Below are 21558 nucleotides of genomic sequence, written 5' to 3'. Positions count from 1 at the left end.
TGGTTGATATTTTTTATTTTGTTGTCTCGTTCATCTATTCTTCTCTGGACAAAATGACTAGAAGGGGAAATTTACAACAAGAGAAAGAACCAGAGATAATACTCTCTGCCATAGATTTAATCAATATGGATATAAGTAAAATGTTGGACCTAGAATTTAGAATAATGATCATAAAGATACTAGCTGGGCTTGAAAAAAGCATAAAAGACACTAAAGAATCCCTTAGTGCAGAATTAAAAGAAGTAAAATCTAATCAGGCTGAAATTAAAAATGTTTTAACTGAGGTGCAGTCTAAAGTGGATGCTCTAATGGCTAGGGTAAATGAGGCAGAAGAGTCACTGACATAGAAGAAAAATATTATGGAAAGGAAGAAAGCTGAGGTAAAGAGAGAAAAACAACTAATGCATCATGAGGTGAGGCTTTGAGAAATCAGTGATACCATAAAGCGAAACAATATTAGAATAATTGTGGTCCCAGAGGAAGAAAAATGAGAGAGGGACAAAAGGTATATCTGAACAAATCATAGTTGAGAACTTCCCTAATCTGGGGAAAGAAACAGGCATTCAAGTCAAGGAGGCACAGAGAACCCCCTAAAAAAAAATAGATCAATACCCCGACATATAATAGTGAAGCTTGCAAATTTCAGAAATAAAGAAAAAAACCTGAAAGCAGCTTGAGACAAGAGATCCTTAATCTACAAGGGTAGAAATGTTAGACTGGTAGCAGACCTGTCCACAGAGACCTGACAGGCAAGAAAGGGCTGGCATGATCTATTCAGTGTACTAAATGAGAAAAACATGCAGGCAAGAATACTTTATCCAGCAAGGCTGTCATTCAGAATGGAAAGAGAGATAAAAAGCTTCCAGGACAAACAGAAACTAAAAGAATTTGTGATCACTAACACATCCCTGTAAAGAATATTAAAGGGGATTCTGTAAGTGAAGAGAAAGCCCAAAGGTAACATAGACCAGAAGGGAAAAGAGACAATATAAAGAAACAGTGACTTTACAGGTAATACAATGGCACTAAATTCATATCTTTTAATAGTTGCTCTGAATGTAAATGGGCTAAATGCTCCAAAAGACACAGGGTATCGGATTGGATAAAAAAGCAAGACCCATCCATATGCTGTCTACAAGAGACCCATCTTAGACCCAAAGACACCTCCAGATTGAAAATGAGGAGGTGAGAACGAGTTATCATGTTAATGGACATCAAAAGAAGCTGGAGTAGCAATCCTCATCTCAGACAAAATAAATTTTAAACCAAAGACTATAGTAAGGGATGAAGGGGAATACTATATCATGCTTAAAAGGTTTTTCCAACAAGAAGGTCTAATAATTATAAATATTTATGCTCCTAACTTGGGAGCAGCCAGTTATATAAACCAATTAATAACCAAATTAAAGAAACACATTGATAATAATACAAAATAGTAGGGGAATTTTAACACTCCACTCACAGCAATGGACAGATTGTCTAAGCAGAAAATCAACAAGGAAACAAGGGCTTTTAATGACACACTGGACCAGATGGACTTCACAGATATATATAGAGCACTCCATCCTAAAGTAACAGAATACACATTCTTCTTGAGTGCACATGGAACATTCTCCAGAATAGATCACATACTGAGTCACAAATCAGGTCTCAACCAGTACCAAAAATTGGAATTATTCCATGCATATTTTCAGACCACAATGCTTTGAAACTTGAACTCAATCACAAGAGGAAATTTGGAAGGAACTCAAATACTTGGAGGTTAAAGAGTATCCTACTAAAGAATGAATGGGTCAACCAGGAAATTAAAGAAGAATTTTAAAAATTCATGGAAACAAATGAAAATGAAAACACAACTGGTCAAAACCTTTGGGATACAGCAAAGGCGGTCCTAAGAGGGAAGTACATAGCAATACAAGCCTGTCTCAAGAAACTGGAAAAGTCTCAAATACACAAGCTAACCTTCCACCTAAAGGAGCTGGAGAAAAAATAGCAATAAAGCCTAAACCAAGCAAGAGATGAGAAATAATAAAGATTAGAACAGAAACCAATGAAATAGAAACTAAAAGAACAGTAGAACAGATCAACGAAACGAGAAGCTGATTCTTTGAAAGCACTAATAAGATCGATAAACCCCTAGCCAGACTTATCGAAGAGAAAAGAGAAAGGACCCAAATTAATAAAATCATGAATGAAAGAGGAGAGATCACAACCAACACAAAGGAAATACAAACAATTTTAAGAATATATTATGCGCAACTATATGCCAACAAATTAGGCAATCTGGAAGAAATGGATACATTCCTAGAAACAGTTTCTAGGAAACTGAAACAGGAAAAAACAGGAAACCTGAACAGACCCATAACCAGTAACAAAATTGAAGCAGTAATCAAAAATCTCCCAACAAACAAGAGTCCAGGGCTGGATGGCTTCACAAGGGATCTACCAAACATTTAAGGAAGAACTAATTCTATTCTTTTGAAGCTGTTTCAAAAAATAGAAATGGAGGGAAAACTTCCAAACTTGTCCTATTAGGCCACTATTACCTTGATCCCAAAGCCAGACAAAGACCCCACCAAAAAGGAGAATTATGGACCAATATCCCTGATGACACGGATGCCAAAATTCTCACCGAGATACTAGCCCATAAGATTCAACAGTACATTAAAAGGATCATTCACCACGACCAAGTGGGATTTATTCCTGGGTTGCAAGGGTGGTTCAACATTCACAAATCAATCAATGTGATACATCACATTAATAAGAGAAAGGACAAGAACCATATGATCCTCTCAATTGATGCAGAAAAAAGCATTTGACAAAATACTGCATTCTTTCTTAATTAAAACTCTCCACAATGTAGAGATAGAGGGAACATACCTCAATATCATAAAAGCCATATATGAAAGGCCCCAGTAAATATCATTCTCAATGGGGAAAAACAGAGCTTTTCCCCTAAGGTCAGGAAGGTGACAGGGATGCCCACTCTTACCACTGTTGTTCCCCATAGTAACAAAAGCTCTAGCCTCAGCGATCAGACAACAAAAAGAGATAAAAGACATTCAAATTGGCAAAAAAGTCAAACTCACTCTTCGCAGATTACATGATACTTTATGTGGAAAATGCAAAAGACTCCACCCTAAAATTGCTAGAATTCATACAGAAATTCAGCAAATGGCAGGATTTAAAATCAGTGCACAGAAATCAGTTGCATTTCTATACACTAACAATGAGACAGAAGAAAGAGAAATTAAGAAATCGATCCCATTTACAATTGCACCAAAAACCATAAGATACCTATGAATAAACCTAATCAAAGAGGTAAAGTATCTGTACTCTAAAAACTATAGAACACTTATTAGGGAACTTGAGGAAGACACAAAGAAATGGGAAAACGTACCATGCTCATGGATTGGAAGAATAAATATTGTTCAAATGTCTGTGCTACCCAGAGCAATCTACACATTCAATGCCATCCCTATCAAAATGCCATCAACATTTTTCACAGAGCTGGAACAAATGATCCTAAAATTTGTCTGGAACCAGAAAAGACTCCGAATAGCCAGAGGAATGTTGAAAAGAAAATCAAAGCTGGTGGCGTCACAATGCCGGACTTCAAGCTTTATTACAAAGCTGTAATGATCAAGACAGTATGGTACTGGCACAAAAACAGACACATAGATCAATGGAACAGAAAAGAGAGCCCAGAAATGGACCCTCAACTCTATGGTCAACTAATCTTTGACAAAGCAGGAAAGAATATCCAATGGAAAAAGGACAGTCTCTTCAACAAATGGTGTTGGGAAAATTGGATAGCCACATGTAGAAGAATGAAACTGGACTATTTTCTTGCACCAATCACAAAGATAAGCTCAAAATGGATGAAAGACCTAAATGTGAGACAGGAATCCATCAAAATTCTAGAGGAGAACACAGGCAGCAACATTTTGACCTTGGCCACAGTGACTTGCTAGACACGTCTTCAAAGGCAAGGGAAACAAAAGCAAAAATGAATTATTGGGACTTCATCAAGATAAAAAGGAAACAGTCAACATAACTAAAAGGCAACCTATGGAATGGGAGAAGATATTTGCAAATGACATATCAGATAAAGGGCTAGAATCCAAGATCTATAAAGATCTTATTTAGCGCAACACCCAAAAGACAAGTAATCCAGTTAAGAAACGGGCAGAAGACATGAATAGACATTTTTCCAAAGAAGACATATAGATGGCCAACAGGCATATGAAAAGATGCTCAACATCACTCATCATCAGGGAAATACAAATCAAAACCACACCTGTCAGAATAGCTAAAATTAACAACACAGGAAACAACAAATGTTGGTGAGGATGGGGGAGAAGGGGAACCCTCTTACACTGTTGGTAGGAATCTAATCTGGTATAGCCACTCTGGAAAACAGTATGGAGATTCCTCAAGAAGTTAAAAATAGAACTACCCTATGACCCAGCAATTGCACTACTGGGTATTTATCCAAAGGATACAAACATAGTGATTCAAAGGAGCACATGCACCCCAATGTTTATAGCAGCACTGTCCAAAGTAGCCAAAATATGGAAAGAGCAAATTACATATCAGATAAAGGACTAGTATCCAAGATCTATAAAGAACTTATTTAGCTCAACACCCAAAAGACAAGTAATCCACTTAAAAAACAGGCAGAAGACATGAATAGACATTTTTCCAAAGAAGACATACAGATGGCCAACAGACATATGAAATATCTTCTCAAAGATGAATGGATAAAGAAGATGTGTATATATATACATTGGAATATTACTCAGCCATCAAAAAGAATGAAATCTTGCCACTTGCAATGATGTGGATGGAATTAGAGGGCATTATGCTAAGTGAAATAAGTCAGTCAGAGAAAGACAAATACCATATGATTTCACTTACATGTGGAATTTAAGAAAAAAACAGATGAACATAGGGGAAGGGAAAGAAAAATAAAAGAAGATGAAGGCAGACAGGGAGGCAAACCATAAGAAACTCTTTTAACTGTAGGGAACAAACTGAGGGTTGCCGGAGGGGAGAGGGGTGGGGGGATGGGGTAACTGGGTGATGGGCATTAAGGAGTGCACGTGATGTAATGAGCACTGAGTGTTCTATACAACGGATGAATCACAAAATTCTACCCCTGTAACTCTGTGTTAACTAAGTTGAATTTAAAAAAAATTTTTTAAAGTTAATTTCCAGTTCCAGTTTCACAAGCATGATTCATAGACTTCTTCATTTAGTGAGTTCATATGGCACAGCGCAAGTGGATTCTCCGATTCAATAATGAGCCTAAATGGGGGCACCTGCGTGGCTCAGTCATTAAGCGTCTGCCTTCAGCTCAGGTTATGATCCCAGGGTCCTGGGATCGAGCCCCGCATCAGGCTCCCTGCTCGGCGGGAAGCCTGCTTCTCCCTCTCCCACCCCCCACTTGTGTTCCCTTTCTCACTGTGTCTCTCTGTCAAATAAATAAAATCTTTAAAAAAAAATATGAGCCTAAATAGCGTATTCTCCCCCAAATTGTTATCACACTTCTGATCTTACAGTGGCCTCCACTTTCTCTTCACACTCAGTTCCAAGGTGGTGATCTAGTCTAAGGAGCAGTTATCCTTCAATGCAGCCCTCAATGCAGCCCTCCTGGGGCCGAATTGCCTTGAGTCCTATCTCAGAAAATGGGCAGCCATGCAAACAAAACCAAAACAGACAGAAAGCACTGCTTGACCTGACATCTTAAAGGAATAAAAACCCAATTACATTTTCATGGAAGTATCCGTGAAACCACCAAAGAAAGATTCTAATCAAAACATACGGCAAAACTCAAAAATCCTCTTTCCCTCTAAATACCTGTGATAGCATTGTAGCTGCCTCTCCCACCATCATTCTTTCTCCTCCTTATCTCCAAACAGCCCCAAACTCTCTAAAAGCCCAGCCCCTTGCCCTTTGTCTCTCTCCTTTTGCCCTCACTTCTTCACGTGGTGCCTCCAGTTTTTCCCCACCTATTTCTCTCATCAACACAACCATAGGCCACACCTGTTTTATTCCCAAGGGGCTTTCTTAGAAGCCATGGAGGGAAGGTGGCTATGGCCATTCAGAAATTGATTTTTTGTCCCAATTCTGTGATAAAATTTATGTTTCATCGTAGTGATCCCTCTCCTATGTTACAGAATGCAGAACTATCTCAATGGGACAAGGACAAGAGGTACATGCTAGAAAGCTGATTCAGATGTCCATGCAGCAGGTAGGTAGCGAGGCCAGCTAGTGCTAGTGCATCATTCTTCCTATTAGCATTCTGGCCATCAGGTCTACCTTGGACCGCCACAGTGGTGGCTGAAGCTTTCTGCCTCGGATGCTCCATCATCAGTTTTCCATTACTTTAATGGATGCATAGTTAACCTTTGATTACCAGTGAATATTAAACCTCAAGCTGGTTTGCTCCTGATATCCCCACAGAAAGCTTGTTTTATTTTCCATAGTATAATCTCCATCTTATTTTCACTAAATATATATATATATTTACAATTAGGCAGACACACTCCCTGGTTTCTAAGAATGCAAATCTACCTGGAATTTCACAATCAATATTAATAGTGCTTAAGAAGTGACAGACCAAGACAGTTAAATTTCATTTTTTGGTTAAAGTCAGACTTCTTTTTTTTTCATTAATGGGTAGTTTCAGACAAATAAGAAATATTTGAGGATGTTATGCTTAAATATTGATAATGGTTTTTATTGAAAATTGCAAGCTAGATGGAATGCTGAGAAATGTTTTCCATCACACCTAATAAATACACAGAACATTAATTTTCTAGAGATGCTTGGTAGATAGCAATTTCAGCTGTGATAAGAAATCGCACCACTTATAAAAACAAAGTAAGATCTCAGTTTATTTTTAAGCTTTTGATCTCATACGGTCTGTAGCAGCTTTGGTGCAGCTTTTTCCTTGGGAATTAATGACCAGAGAGGGTTAATGAGCTAAGTCTCTGCTTGGTCCATCAAATTTTCAAGTTAGTCATTAATTTTCAAGTGCCTGAAGCCTTTATCTTTATCACTTAATTATATTCAATATATAACAATAATATATTGTTATCTAATTTCTATATATCAAGGCAATTACATATTATTATTTTTACTCAGATCAAATGATTCACTCCATTGAGTGATTTGACAGTTTAACTTTGGACCTTAAATAATTTCTTTAGTTTCCACGAATGAAAAACTTTTAAATTTCAGTACCTCATTCACACTAACCTTCTTTGGAATATTAGCTTTGATAAGTTCCATGTTCTGTTTCTTAAGGTGGGATAAATATTGATAATAATGACATTATGAGGGGAAAAAATAAAACCAACAGCCGAGGAATAGGTGCAGCCACTTTGCCACGTGAGGGACACCAGATTTAGAATGAAGCTGACATTGTTGAACAAAATGGAGAACGAGCGAGTAGCTGGATCCATGATGGCACCAACTAATTTAACTGTGAGGTCCATCCTCCTCTGCCACCCCAGTTGTCTAGGCCAACATGTCCGCTTTGCTCTTTAAGCCAGTCTGAGTTGTATTTTCTCTCACGGTAGAAGGCATAAAACACAAACCGTGTATTTACTGTGCTCAGTATTTTGTAGCTGTATTGATCTGATCTCGTTAATATAAGGGTATCAAAATGTTGTCTGGTTAAACTATGTTCTCAAAGAACAGTGATGGTTCTGTGACTTATATATTGCTAAAGATAGCTTTATCAAGTATTAAAATAGTGCTTAGTAAGTTTTGTGGTTTCGAGTCTATATGGGAAGAGTGATGACAAAGAGTAAGGTTTAGTATTCTGGTAGCCCAAGTCACCAAATGTATTGTCACCAACTTTCAGGAGATAATGTGCATCTCTTCTTTGTGTCTATGGATGATTTGGCTTGGGGGTGAGTCAGTTCTGATTCACTTTAGGATGAGCTTTTACAAATTCCAAAATACCCATTCCCACCATTAGATGGTGCACGTGCCATACTTACACAAGACTTCAAGTTCTTAATTTGTTTCCTTCTGAGCCAGAGATGGCAGAGTACAATCGTTTTGATTGTACTTGATTCCAGTCTTACCAGTAGCAGAAGAAATGTTTGTATTGACGTGTAGTCATTTCATTAAAATCAGGTGCTCAAAACAGAGTATTTACATGCCCTAAGCAAAGGTGGGTTTTTTTTTTAAATTATACATTTTGTTTTTTTTTTTAAATCATGGCGAAAAAATTACAAGAAATTAATATGAAATCATTTTTGAATACAGGGTGGCTGGGTATTACTGCAAAATTGTCACCTTGGCCTAGAATTCATGGAAGAATTGCTAGAGACATTAATCACCACTGAAGCCAATGATGACTCCTTCCGAGTGTGGATAACTACTGAGCCCCATGATCGATTTCCAATTACATTGCTTCAGGTTTGTTACTGTGACATAAGTGTCTTTTCCTCAAGAGTTATTTGAATAAAGATGGCATAGTGACATTACTGAAAGATGAAAACATGACAGGGCTTTCGATCCAGCAGAGTCTGCAAGATCTTATAATTGTCAAGGTCTTGACTATAATCATCAATATTATATAGCAAATATTTCTGCAGAAGAGTTCTAAGACTCAGTCCTAATTTATGGGGTTTCAGCTATGATTGATGTCATTAGTTTAGAATTTCCACTGACATTTTATGTACCATACGCACACTGTTATCTGAAGTATTGTCCTTTCTACTTTATCCTTTATAATAATTTACAGAAACAAAACTAGTGTTTGCTTTTTACGACAGACTTCTCTCAAATTCACTAATGAGCCACCACAAGGCGTACGCGCAGGTTTGAAAAGAACATTTGCCGGAATTAATCAAGACCTTCTGGATATCAGTAATTTACCCATGTGGAAGCCGATGCTTTACACAGTAGCGTTTTTACACTCCACCGTGCAGGTAACTTCCAGGTGCAGTTTGCACATTTAAGGGGACTTTAATGATGCCCTGTTGTTTCTCTGCTGCACTATCTGCTCTCCTTGCCCTGCTTTTTTCCTCCTTCATGGGACTTCGCCACACCTGGCTTGGTATATATTCGTCTGTGTACTTAACATGTCCCTTGTCCCCGCCCCTTGCCCTGGCCATGAGAGTGTAAGACTCTTGAAGACAAAGACTTTGTCTTTTTTGTAACTGCTGAATCCCCTCCAGCATGGCAGCATCTGGGGCATTGCCAGAGCTCAGTAAATATTTGTGAGGTGAACATGGATTATTTAGATAGGAATTTGGTTTTCAAAGTGCCTGGACCAGCCAGGAATGGTATGAACACCATCTCATAAGGGTTGTGAATATTATATGAGATGGTGTTCATACCATTCCTGGCCGGTCCATATAAACAATGGAATATTACTCAGCCATCAGAAAGTATGAATACCTAACTTGTACATCAACATGGATGGGACTGGAGGAGATGATGCTAAGTGAGATAAGTCAAGCAGAGAAAGTCAATTATCATATGGTTTCACTTATTTGTGGAACATCAGGAATAGCATGGAGGACATTAGGAGAAGGAAGGGAAAAATGAAGGGGGGGGAATTGGAGGGAGAGATGAACCATGAGAGGCTGTGGACTCTGAGAAACAAACAGGGTTTTAGAGGGGAGGGGGGTGGGGGGATGGGTTAGCCTGGTGATGGGTATTAAGGAGGGCACGTACTGCATGGAGCACTGGGTGTTATACAAAAACAGTGGATCGTGGATCACCACATCAAAAACTAATGATGTATTGTATGGTGACTAACATAACATAATAAAATTTTTTTAAAAATGAGGAAATTGATAAGATATCCAGATGAATAAATAAATGAATGAAGATGGTAGTACTTTTAAGTAGACACTAAAACAGGAGCATCAACTATATACTAAATGCTTTTCATAGATTATTTAACCAGTCTGACTCCAAAGCCTCTGATTTTCCTCAAACTCTCAGGAATTTACTATCCCTTGGACTGTCTCAAATAATAGGAGAATTTTGTTAAACTAGACGCAGGGACAACAGAGCCCCAGTCCCACTATGGGTCCATCCCCCCATCTCTTCAGTGTGTGAAAATAAATTAATTGCACCTCAGGAAAAATAAAATAAAATAAAAATGAGGAAATTGAGGCTCAGAGAGTTTAAGTTCATTGGTGGTAGATCTAGGGGTCAAGCCTGACACTCCTGCCTCACACGGAAGTATGTTTTGAGCCCACCAGTGAAGGTGGTGCTGATATTGGGAGGACAGTGGTTATCTGTCATTTCCAGGTTGTTTGTGATTTGCTTTTACTATACACTTATATATTAATGTAGTAATTTTGTGGCTCCACAGCCACTTGTCTATGGGATATTTTCATTTTGTTGTTGCTCTGTTCTACATTTGATTTTATATTTTGGTCTGTATTTCAAAGCTGTATAAATTTAACGTACTTGATTCACTCCTTGACTTCAGAGAGAGAGATGGACAGGCTCCTTTAACCCTTTCCACATTTTTTCCTTCACTGAGGCTGGAGTGAGAAAGGAATGAATGATGTGGCTTGTGCCAGGAGCCATGGTTTAGCTATGCACAGCGGCACGGAGAGCCTCCCCTCCTCTCTCCCCACCCTGCCCAAAGGTGGAGGGGAATTTGGTGCTCATCTCAGAACATCCTGGGCATATTTATCCTCAGGTTCCTTGTCCCTGCCACTCTACCAGGATCCCTGCTGCCCAGTGGGGAGGGCTGTGTAGAGGAGACAATTGTGCATCTCCTCCCTATTGGTCCCCTAACCCTGAGAGAGTTAAAATCAGGTTAAACACTTTGTGGGTGGTTCTTTTTACTAAGTCCGATTGTGGCCTTTGGATTGTAAATTATAGCTTTCGAGTCACTGAAGCCTATTTCATACATTCTTATCTGGGAATTGTTTGCTTTGCTAGGCCTTATCATACTCTAATACAAATATTACTTTAACTCTGTTATTTAATTCCCAATTCACAAATAATAATATTTTATGATTCTGTTCCCAGTAGTGATGATTCAACTCTTCCACTGGGTTTATCATGGGGAGATGATTGGGGTATTTTCCATATGGTCAGTGCAGCAAGCTGTGTTTTTGTGGCCATTATCCAAGTGCTACACAGAAGGACAACAGGACCATGGGCCAGTCATGGGGCTAAGGTGTGCTTACACTTGACAGGACGTGTATTTGGGTTCAAACAGGAGAAGTCTCCATTGCTAGGGACATGAAGCTAGGAGATTGAATGTCTAGGAGGTTAAATCCAGTCATAGTGTGCTGGAAAGAGCACCTCATTGAGGACCAGGAGGCTGGGACGTTAGACTCGCCATGAAATCAATTAGCTGTGTGAGGATCGTCAAGTTATGTCCCTCTTGGGACCTCTGTTTCCCCATCTGTGTATTTAGAGGCAGAAGGAGGTGAGCCTTCAAGTTTTTCGCATTTCTAAAACCCTGTTATTAAGTTCTATGACTACCCAGGGAGCATAGATAATTCAAGCATGGCTTCCTCTGTCCTGTTTCCATCATTAGCAGAAATATTTACTGTGATAGTGCCTAAATATTTTCTTTTACTTGTTAGGATAGAGCTGGCTTGAAAGGAAAATGCAGCATTCTTGAGGGGCCTGTGGTCCTGGGCCAGCAGCTTCTACATGGCCCGGGAGCTTGTAAGAACTGTGTCTCAGGCCCCACTTCAGACCTGCTGAATCAGAATCTGCATTGTAATAAGATGCCCAAGTGACTCATGTGTGTATTAAAGTTTAAAGTGCAGCCATTACTAGAAGGACAATTCTGGGTTGGATTGATTGTGACTTAGATTTCTCTAGTGTTGGACATAATAGCCAAACACTTGATTTGTTAGCTGATTGATCAATTCCTCCAAATTTAACCTAGATATTGCTTGCTCTATACAAATATGAGGTATATGCATTTGTCCTTGCAGAGATGGACAAAAAGAACAGGGAATTGTTTCATGTCACATAATCTGAAGCCTCAGGCCTGGGGAGGAGTTCATGCTGGAGTCCATCACCCCTCAGGATACAGAACCTGATAGTGAAATAGAGGTCAAATGTGAGAGCTGTGTGACCCCCATGTAGTTCGCTTACTGAATTGTGGTTTGGCCTCATGCCATCAACTTATCCCCGCTCAAGGGCATCATGTGCTTTGTGAACCTCACTCATTGTTACAGAGAACAAAATGAACAGCCTCCCCCCTCCCCCCATAAGAAGGGGAAGTAGACTTGGCTGGTCAAGGACAAGTGTCTCGGGTGGTATAGTGAAGGGTGTGGTTTGTTTTGTGGTTGAGATAGGAACAGACTTACCCAGTAGAAGCGGGCCCTGGGTGCTTCCCTGGGAACCTGCAGAGATACACAAGCCAATTCTGCACCAAGTTCTTCTTGCCCCAGACTTCCCTGGGCTTCCCTCCCCTCTCCACCAGGAACTTACCATCCACAGAGGCCAGGAAGTTACTGCAGCAACAGCACTCTTACTGCAATTGGGTGATGTCTCTGCCCTAGCTAGCCAGCCCTCCTACCCTCCCCATGGGAGACCACCACCATCCCCAGCATCCTAGTAGATGCCTTGGCTCCATTTGGCCACTAATCCCTGAGGACATTTCCACATCCTCTTGGAGACTACTCTCAGTGGGATCTGCCCTCTGGCCTTAACATCATTTCTCTCTGGTTTCCCAGAAATTCCAGTGCAGCATCATTCTGGGTTTCAGAGCAAGGCTACATTCATCCTTCAGAATCTTAATTTTAAATGTATCTTCCTCCAAAGTCTTGGTCTTTTGAAACTCAATAATTACATTGTGGTGTCCTCCCAATACCTCCTGCAGAAAGTCAGAATAGCATTTTCTGGTGGTCAGTGTACCATCCTTTGATGGTCAATGTACCATCCTTTGTTTGAACAGTACATCGGACCCAGTAAATGTCTAATACGATGGTTCTCAGTCATTGCCTGAGCCCCAGAATCCCTGGGAGGAGGCAGCAAGGTGAGGTGTTCAGTCCTTCTAAAAACTTCAAGTGATTCTAATACACAACAGGAATTAAGAATAACTGCCAAATATCCATTGCCCTTAAGACAAGAGTCCTTCATCATTTTTATGTCCTTTCCATGGTCTGGAATTTTTTTCCTCATCACCTTGGCTTGCCAACATTGAGGTGTACTTTTTGGGACTTTTCTAATGGTTTATGCACAAGTCTATGAGGTTTTTTGATAGTCATTGATTAGGAGCTCTCGGGTCTTGCAGTAGCAGTTGTAGACTTGGATATTTTATCCTGGCCCTTAAAGATAATTAAATATTAAATAAAAATGGCCATATCAAACAGGATCCAGGGAATTCCACTGCCAGCAGTTTTTCTTTCCAAAAAGTGTTTTCTTCTCCTATATCTTGTTTTCTTTCTCAAGTTTGAGCCTTGACAAATATTGCCTTCAAGTTTAATAGTGCATATTAAGGTCTTGCTTTGGGAAGGCAAGATTATGAAGTTCTTAGTTTAAATGTCTTCAGAATAATTACAATAATATGATACAGGTTTAAAGAAAGATCTTTTACATTTTGCTTGATGGTTTTTCCCAGGGGTTCTGGCTATTTCTGTTCATTATTTTTACCTTTTAAAGTTTCCCTTATGTTGTGTAATATGAATTGCATTTTTAATTTTATGTTAGTTCCAGTAATTAAACAGGATGTGATGTTCCAAAGAGAGCCTTGTTTTACAGATGCAACTGAAGTGATTCTGTGTTGGGCTATGGGAGGTGGGTTCATTGGGCTGAGGTAGAATCTAACATAAAATTGGAAATGGCTTTGACATCATTAAGATGATGACCTAGTTGAGTAACTTGTCTTCAGCATCCAAAGGAGGATTCCAAATTTTCCATATTTCACTAGCAGTTCTCTGTTTTGCAGATTCTTTGGTATACAAAGAAGGAACCATACTGGTCAAATTCAGTAAAGAGTAGACTAGTCTTCCTAAAATCACCACTCTCCAACTTGATAATGAATAATAACTCCCTTCTGTTGTATCAGGTTTTAGCTCTTTATCCTGACATTCACATCTGTCTATGTTCCACCTCTGAATCATCATGTGAGCATGTAGTTCTAGCTACTCACCCAAGGTCACTCTCTGCTGCAGTAAAACCACTTACCTGCAGCACCCTGCTAGATGAATCAGGAGCTTGGTGTTCCTGTTTTTGCTCATGGCCTTCACCAAGCCCAGAAGTCTTTTCTCCCTTCTTTTCAAAGACCAGCTTCAGTTTCATTCTTCCCAGAGCCTCTGATTGAATGTCTTCTTCAGGCTTATCATTTGTTACGTTTTGACAGTTAATTATAGTCACCATCACATTGTCCTTTCCTTGTTTCCAAGTCTTATTTTCTCAACTAGATTGAAACTTCTTGAAAATACATTGATTTTAATGTTTTTTCCATTGTCTCACATAGGACTCATCCATAGTTTCAAAAATACTATTTGGACTGAAGAAATTCAGTATTCCAAATATTAGAAATCTAGCAAAGCCCCCTGCTTTTGAGCTTCCAAATGAGTTATTGATGGTTTGAATCTATTCTGATAGTATTCCAAGGTGATAATTCAGGGTTCTTTCTTTCCTGTCATTAGAGAGATCAGTGAGTACCAAAAAAAAATTGCAAGAAAATGAAATGACTTAATTTGTGAAAGATGTCACCCCCCCCAAGATTTTGTCTTTTTTTTCCGAGATAAGCTGAACAGTCTATAACTTTAGTGAACCAATGTAAAAAGTAAATGCTTTAAATGAAATTTGATAGTAAATAGCATAAAGTGAAACAAATCTCAGCATTATAGCAATTTTTAAAGCTCATATTTTAAGGAGCAATGGAATTGCAATGACTCAGTGCGTGTAAGTGGAAGTGTTTCCATAGAGCCAATTTAAGCAGTTTTAGTAATTGGAAAGGAAGAATTATTTTTCATTCAGTCTCCTGTCTAATTGAACAGTAAATTTCAAAAATTAAGTCAAACATAGGTGAAACTATTTTAGAGTTGATTCTCTTTTTTTTTTTTAAATGGGAAAACATTTTCATTTCACCAATAAGTGGTTAGCTTTCTTCTTTTTGAAGGCTTCAAGATGGAAGAAATTCCAGAGGCTCGAGGTTTAGCTGAATGCATTTTCATGTTAATATTCCATAGAGTCTCCCAACTCACTGTTGCTCCAAAATAACCTGGAGGAGGCTCACCTTAATATTTCTGGGATCCACTCAAAAAATTCTTTTGAATTGCTGTCTCAGCCTCAGAAATCACCCCCAAGAGGGTGAGGAGAATGCCTATCATTCTGATAATAATCAACAATCAATCTAGTGTTTATTATACAATCATAATCCTTTTCCCAAAAAAGGTGCAAAAGGGGAGACAAAAATGGGAGACATGTTTCCTACTGTTAAGGTTCAAAATCTGGTTATAGAACCAAATATTTCAACATGAAACAATTAAAAAAAAAGAAACACATCATGGCAACATAAATGTTGAGAACAGGAAGCAGAAAGACATCAAGAGAAGTTGACACATTTAAGAGCCAGGTTTCTCCCTCATGCACCGGGGATGATACCACGTCTCTCCATCTGTTGAGGCACTTCTGCTCCTTCTCACCTTCTCTGTGTTCAAGGTGGAAGATGGTGCTTCATAGCACCCAAGTTTAAGTCTCCCTAGTTTAAGCTCTAACTAGGATAAATTCTAGAGAACAATTCTGAGCTCTAAGTTCAAATTCCTGGGAGGAGGAATCTGGTTGTCCTTTCTTGGGCTGGCTGTCCATCTTCTATCTAATTAGCTAAGGGATGAGGGTGGGAGTCACACCATACAAATGTCTAATACCTGACAACCTAACCTAAAGAAGTATGAGTCTAGAAGTAATGTTGGTAGTTTACGTTTTTTATAGTTATATCACCATACATTACATCATTAGTTTTTGATGTAGTGTTCCATAATTCATTGTTTGTGCATAACACCCAGTGCTCCATGCAATGCTCTTTAATACCCATCACCAGGCTAACCCATCCTCCCACCCCCCTCCCCTCTAGAACCCTCAGTTTGTTTTTCAGAGTCCATCGCCTCTCATGGTTTGTCTCCCCCTCTGATTTCCCCCCCTTCATTCTCCCCCTCCTGCTATCTTCTTTTTTTTCATATATTGTATTATTTGTTTCAGAGGTACAGATCTGTGATTCAACAGTCTTGCACAATTCACAGCATTCACCTAGCACATACCCTCGCCAATGTCTACCCAGCCACCACATCCCTCCCACCCCCCACCACTCCAGCAACCCTCAGTTTGTTTCCTGAGATTAAGAATTCCTCATATCAGTGAGGCCATATGATACATGTCTTTCTCTGATTGACTTATTTCACTCAGCATAACACCCTCCAGTTCCATCCACGTCATTGTAAAAGGCAAGATCTCATTCCTTTTGGTGGCTGCATAATATTCCATTGTATATATATATACCACATCTTCTTTATCCATGCATCTGTCAGTGGACATCTTGGCTCTTTCCACAGTTTGCTATTGTGGACATTGCTGCTATAAACATTGGGGTGCATATACCCCTTCAGATCCCTACATTTGTATCTGTGGGGTAAATACGCAGTAGTGCAATTGCTGCATCGTATGGCAGCTCTATTTTCAACTTTTTGAGGAACCTCCATAGTGTTTTCCAGAGTGGCCACACCAGCTTGCATTCCCACCAACAGTGTAGGACGGTTCCCCTTTCTCTGCATCCCTGCCAACATCTGTCGATTCCTGACTTGTTAATTTTAGCCATTCTGACTGGTGTGAGGTGGTATCTCATTGACGTTTTGATTTGGATTTCCCTGATGCCGAGCGATGTTGAGCACTTTTTCATGTGTCTGTTGGCCATTTGGATGTCTTCTTTGGAAAAATGTCTGTTCATGTCTTCTGCCCATTTCTTGATTGGATCATTTGTTCTTTGGATGTTGAGTTTGATAAGTTCTTTATAGATTTTAGATACTAGCCCTTTATCTGATATGTCATTTGCAAATATCTTCTCCCATTCTGTCAGTTGTCTTTTGGTTTTGTTGACTGTTACTTTTGCTGTGCAAAAGCTTTTTATCTTGCTGAAGTCCCAATATTCATTTTTGCCCTTGCTTCCCTTGCCTTTGGAGATGTTTCTAGGAAGAAGTTGCTGTGGCTGAGGTCAAAGAGGTTGCTGCCTGTGATCTCCTTTAGGATTTTGATGGACACTTGTCTCACATTGAGGTCTTTCAACCATTTTGAGTCTATTTTTGTGTGTGGTGTAAGGAAATGGTCCAGTTTCATTCTTCTGCATGTGGCTGTCCAATTTTCCCAACACCATTTGTTGAAGAGACTGTCTTTTTTCCATTGGACATTCTTTCCTGCTTTGCCGAAGATTAGTTGACCATAGAGTTGAGGGTTCATTTCTGGGCTTTCTATTCTGTTCCATTGATCTATGTGTCTGTTTTTGTGCCAGTACCATTCTGTCTTGATGATGACAGCTTTGTAATAGAGCTGGAAGTCTGGAATTGTGATGCCACCATCTTTGCTTTTCTTTTTCAACATTCCTTTGGCTATTCAGGGTCTTTTCTGGTTCCATACAAATTTTAGGATTATTTGCTCCATTTCTTTGGAAAAAGCAGATGGTATTTTGATGGGGATTCTATTGAATGTGTAGATTGCTTTAGGTAGCATTGACATCTTCACAATATTTGTTCTTCCAATCCATGAACATGGAACGTTTTTCCATTTCTTTGTGTCTTCCTCAATTTCTTTCATGAGTATTTTCTAGTTTTCTGAGTACAGATCCTTTGCCTCTTTGGTTAGATTTATTCCTAGGTATCTTATGGTTTTGGGTGCCATTGTAAATGGGATTGACTCCTTAATTACTCTTTCTTCTGTCTTGTTGGTGTATAGGAATGCCACTGATTTCTGTGCATTGATTTTATATACTGCCACTTGACTGAATTCCTGTATGAGTTCTAGCAGTTTTGGGGTGGAGTCTTTTGGGTTTTCCACATAAAGTATCATATCATCTGCAAAGAGTGAGAGTTTGACTTCTTTGTCGATTTGGATGGCTTTGATTTCTTTTTGTTGTCTGATTGCTGTGGCTAGGACTTCTAATACTATGTTGAATAGCAGTGGTGATAGTGGACATCCCTGCCGTGTTCCTGACCTTAGGGGGAAAGCTCTCAGTTTTTCCCCATTGAGAATGATATTCACTGTGGGTTTTTCACAGATGGCTTTTATGATATTGAGGTAGGTACCCTCTATCCCTATACCCTGAAGAGTTTTGATCAAGAAAGGATGTTGTACTTTGTCAAATGCTTTTCTTGCATCTATTGAGAGGATCATATGATTCTTGTTCTTTCTTTTGTTAAGGTATTGTATCACGTTGATTGATTTGCGGATGTTGAACCAACCTTGCAGCCCAGGGGTAAATCCCACTTGGTCATGGTGAATAATCCTTTTAATGTACTGTTGGATCCTAGTGGATAGTATTTTGTGAGAATTTTTGCATCCATGTTCATCAAGGATATTGTTCTGTAATTCTCCTTTTTGATGGGGTCTTTGGTTTTGGGATCAAGGTAATGGTGGCCTCATAAAATGAGTTTGGAAGTTTTCCTTCCATTTCTATTTTTTGGAACAGTTTCAGAAGAATAGGTATTAATTCTTCTTGAAGTGTTTGGTAGAATTCCCCTGGGAAGCCATCTGGCCCTGGGCTTTTGTTTGTTGGGAGATTTTTGATGACTGCTTCAATTTCCTTAGTGGTTATAGGTTTGTTCAGGTTCTCTATTTCTTCTTGGTTCAGTTTTGGTAGTTGATACATCTCTAGGAATGCACCCATTTCTTCCAGGTGATCTAATTTGCTGGCAGAGAGTTGCTCATAATATGTTCTTATAATTGTTTGTATTTCTTTGGTGTTGGTTGGGATCTCTCCTCTTTCATTCATGATTTTGTTGATTTGGGTCATTTCTCTTTTCTTTTTGATAAGTCTGGCCAGGGGTTTATCAATCTTGTTCATTCTTTCAAAGAACCAGCTCCTAGTTTCGTTGATCTGTTCTACTGTTCTTTTGGTTTCTATTTCATTGATTTCTGCTCTGATCTTTATTATTTCTCTTCTGCTGGGTTTAGGCTTTATTTGCTGTTCTTTCTCCAGCTCCTTTAGGTGTAGGGTTAGGTTGTGTATTTGAGACCTTTCTTGTTTCTTGAGAAAGGCTTGTATTGCTATATACTTTCTTCTTAGGACTGCCTTTGCTGTATTCCAAAGATTTTGAACAGTTGTGTTTTCATTTTCATTGGTTTCCATGAATTTGTTTAATTCTTCTTTAATTTCCTGGTTGACCCATTCATTCTTTAGTAGGATGCTCTTTAGCCTCCATGTATTTGAGTTCTTTCCAACTTTCCTCTTGTGATTGAGTTCTAGTTACAAACATTGTGGTCTGAAAATATGCAGGGCGTGATCCCACTCTTTTGGTACTGGTTGAGACCTGATTTGTGACCTAGGATGTGATCTATTCTGGAGAATGTTCTATGGACACTAGAGAAGAATGTGTATTCTGTTGCTTTAGGATGGAATGTTCTGAATATATCTGTGAAGTCCATTTGGTCCAGTGTGTGGTTTAAAACCTTTATTTCCTTGTTTATCTTTTGCTTAGATGATCTGTCCATTTCAGTCAGGGGGGTGTTAAAGTCCCCCACTATTATTGTATTGTTGTCAATGTGTTTCTTTGCTTTTGCTATTAATTGCCTCATATAATTGGCTGTTCCCATGTTAGGGGCATAGATATTTACAATTGTTAGATCTTCTTGTTGGATAGACCCTTTAAGTAGGATATAGTGTCCTTCCTCATCTCTTATTATAGTCTTTGGTTTAAAATCTAATTTGTCTGATATAAGGATTGACACCCTAGCTTTCTTTTGGTGACCATTAGCATGGTAAATTGTTTTCCACCCCCTCACTTTCAATCTGGGGGTGTCTTTGGGTCTGAAATGAGTCTCTTGCAGACAGCATATGGATGGGTCTTGTTTTTTAATCCAATCTGATAGCCTGTGTCTTTTGATTGGGGCATTTAGCCCATTTACATTCAGGGTAACTATTGAAAGATATGAATTTAGTGCCATTGTATTACCTGTCAGGTGACTGTTAGTGTATATTGTCTGTGTTCCTTTCTGGTCTATGTTGCTTTTAGGCTGTCTTTTTGCTTAGAGGACCCCTTTTAATATTTCCTGTAGGGCTGGTTTTGTGTTTGCAAATTCCTTTAGTTTTTGTTTGTCCTGGAAGCTTTTTATCTCTCCTTCTATTTTCAGTGATAGCCTAGCTGGATATAGTATTCTTGGCTGCATATTTTTCTCATTTAGTGCTCTGAATATATCATGCCAGTCCTTTCTGGCCTGCCAGGTCTCTGTGCATAGGTCTGCTGCTAATCTAATGTTTCTACCATTGTAGGTTACATATGTCTTCTCCCGAGCTGCTTTCAGGATTTTCTCTTTGTCTCTGAGACTCCTAAGTTTTACTATTAGATGTTGGGGTGTTGACCTATTTTTATTGATTTTGAGAGGGGTTCTCTGTGCCTCCTGGATTTTGATGCCTGTTTCCTTCCCCAAATTAGGAAGTTCTCTGCTATAAGTTGCTCCAATATGCCTTCTTCCCTCTCTCTCTTTCTTCTTCTTCTGGGACCCCCATTATTCTAATGTTGTTTCATCTTATGGTATTGTTTATCTCTCGAATTCTGCCCTCGTGATCCAGTAGTTGTTAATCTCTCTTTTTCTCAGCTTCTTTATTTTCCATCATTTGGTCTTCTATAGCACTAATTCTTTTTTTTTTAATTTTTTTATTGTTATGTTAATCACCACATATTACATCATTAGTTTTTGATGTAGTGTTCCATGATTCATTGTTTGTGCATAACACCCAGTGCTCCATGCAGAATGTGCCCTCTTTAATACCCATCACCAGGCTAACCCATCGCCCTACCCCCTTCCCCTCTAGAACCCTCAGTTTGTTTTTCAGAGTCCATCATCTCTCATGGTTCGTCTCCCCCTCTGACTTACTCCCCTTCATTCTTCCCCTCCTGCTATCTTCTTCTTTTTCTTTTTTCTTAACATATGTTGCATTATTTGTTTCAGAAGTACAGATCTGTGATTCAACAGTCTTGCACAATTCACAGTGCTCACCATAGCACATACCCTACCCAATGTCTATCACCCAGCCACCCCATCCCTCCCAACCCCGACCACTCCAGCAACCCTCAGTTTGTTCCTGAGATTAAGAATTCCTCATGTCAGTGAGGTCATAGGATACATGTCTTTCTCTGATTGACTTATTTCACTCAGCATAACACCCTCCAGTTCCATCCATGTGGTTGCAAATGGCAAGATCTCATTCCTTTTGATGGCTGCATAATATTCCATTGTGTATATATACCACATCTTCTTTTTCCATTCATCTGTCCATGGACATCTTGGCTCTTTCCGCAGTTTGGCTATTGTGGATATTGCTGCTATAAACATTGGGGTGCATGTACCCTTTCGGATCCCTACATTTGTATCTTTGTGGTA

At 39.1% G+C, this 21558-nt stretch overlaps 1 protein-coding gene across 6 annotated transcripts in view; it reads left to right on the top strand.

Annotated features, from left to right (window-relative positions):
* Positions 1–21558, top strand: part of DNAH8 (dynein axonemal heavy chain 8) — a 417769-nt gene that overhangs the window by 331247 nt on the left and 64964 nt on the right. For all 6 annotated transcript variants that reach the window (XM_027603620.2, XM_027603615.2, XM_027603616.2 and 3 more), the window contains 3 exons: positions 6183–6256; positions 8287–8439; positions 8799–8954. In XM_027603620.2, the coding sequence (XP_027459421.2) occupies positions 6183–6256; positions 8287–8439; positions 8799–8954 (383 nt within the window). The remainder of the gene's footprint in view (positions 1–6182; positions 6257–8286; positions 8440–8798; positions 8955–21558) is intronic.

The sequence above is a fragment of the Zalophus californianus genome, chromosome 7 (assembly GCF_009762305.2).
Source record: "Zalophus californianus isolate mZalCal1 chromosome 7, mZalCal1.pri.v2, whole genome shotgun sequence".
Classification (NCBI taxonomy): domain Eukaryota; kingdom Metazoa; phylum Chordata; class Mammalia; order Carnivora; family Otariidae; genus Zalophus; species Zalophus californianus.
The sequence above is the reverse complement of the archived record's forward strand: the minus strand, read 5'-3'. Positions and strand labels throughout refer to the sequence as shown.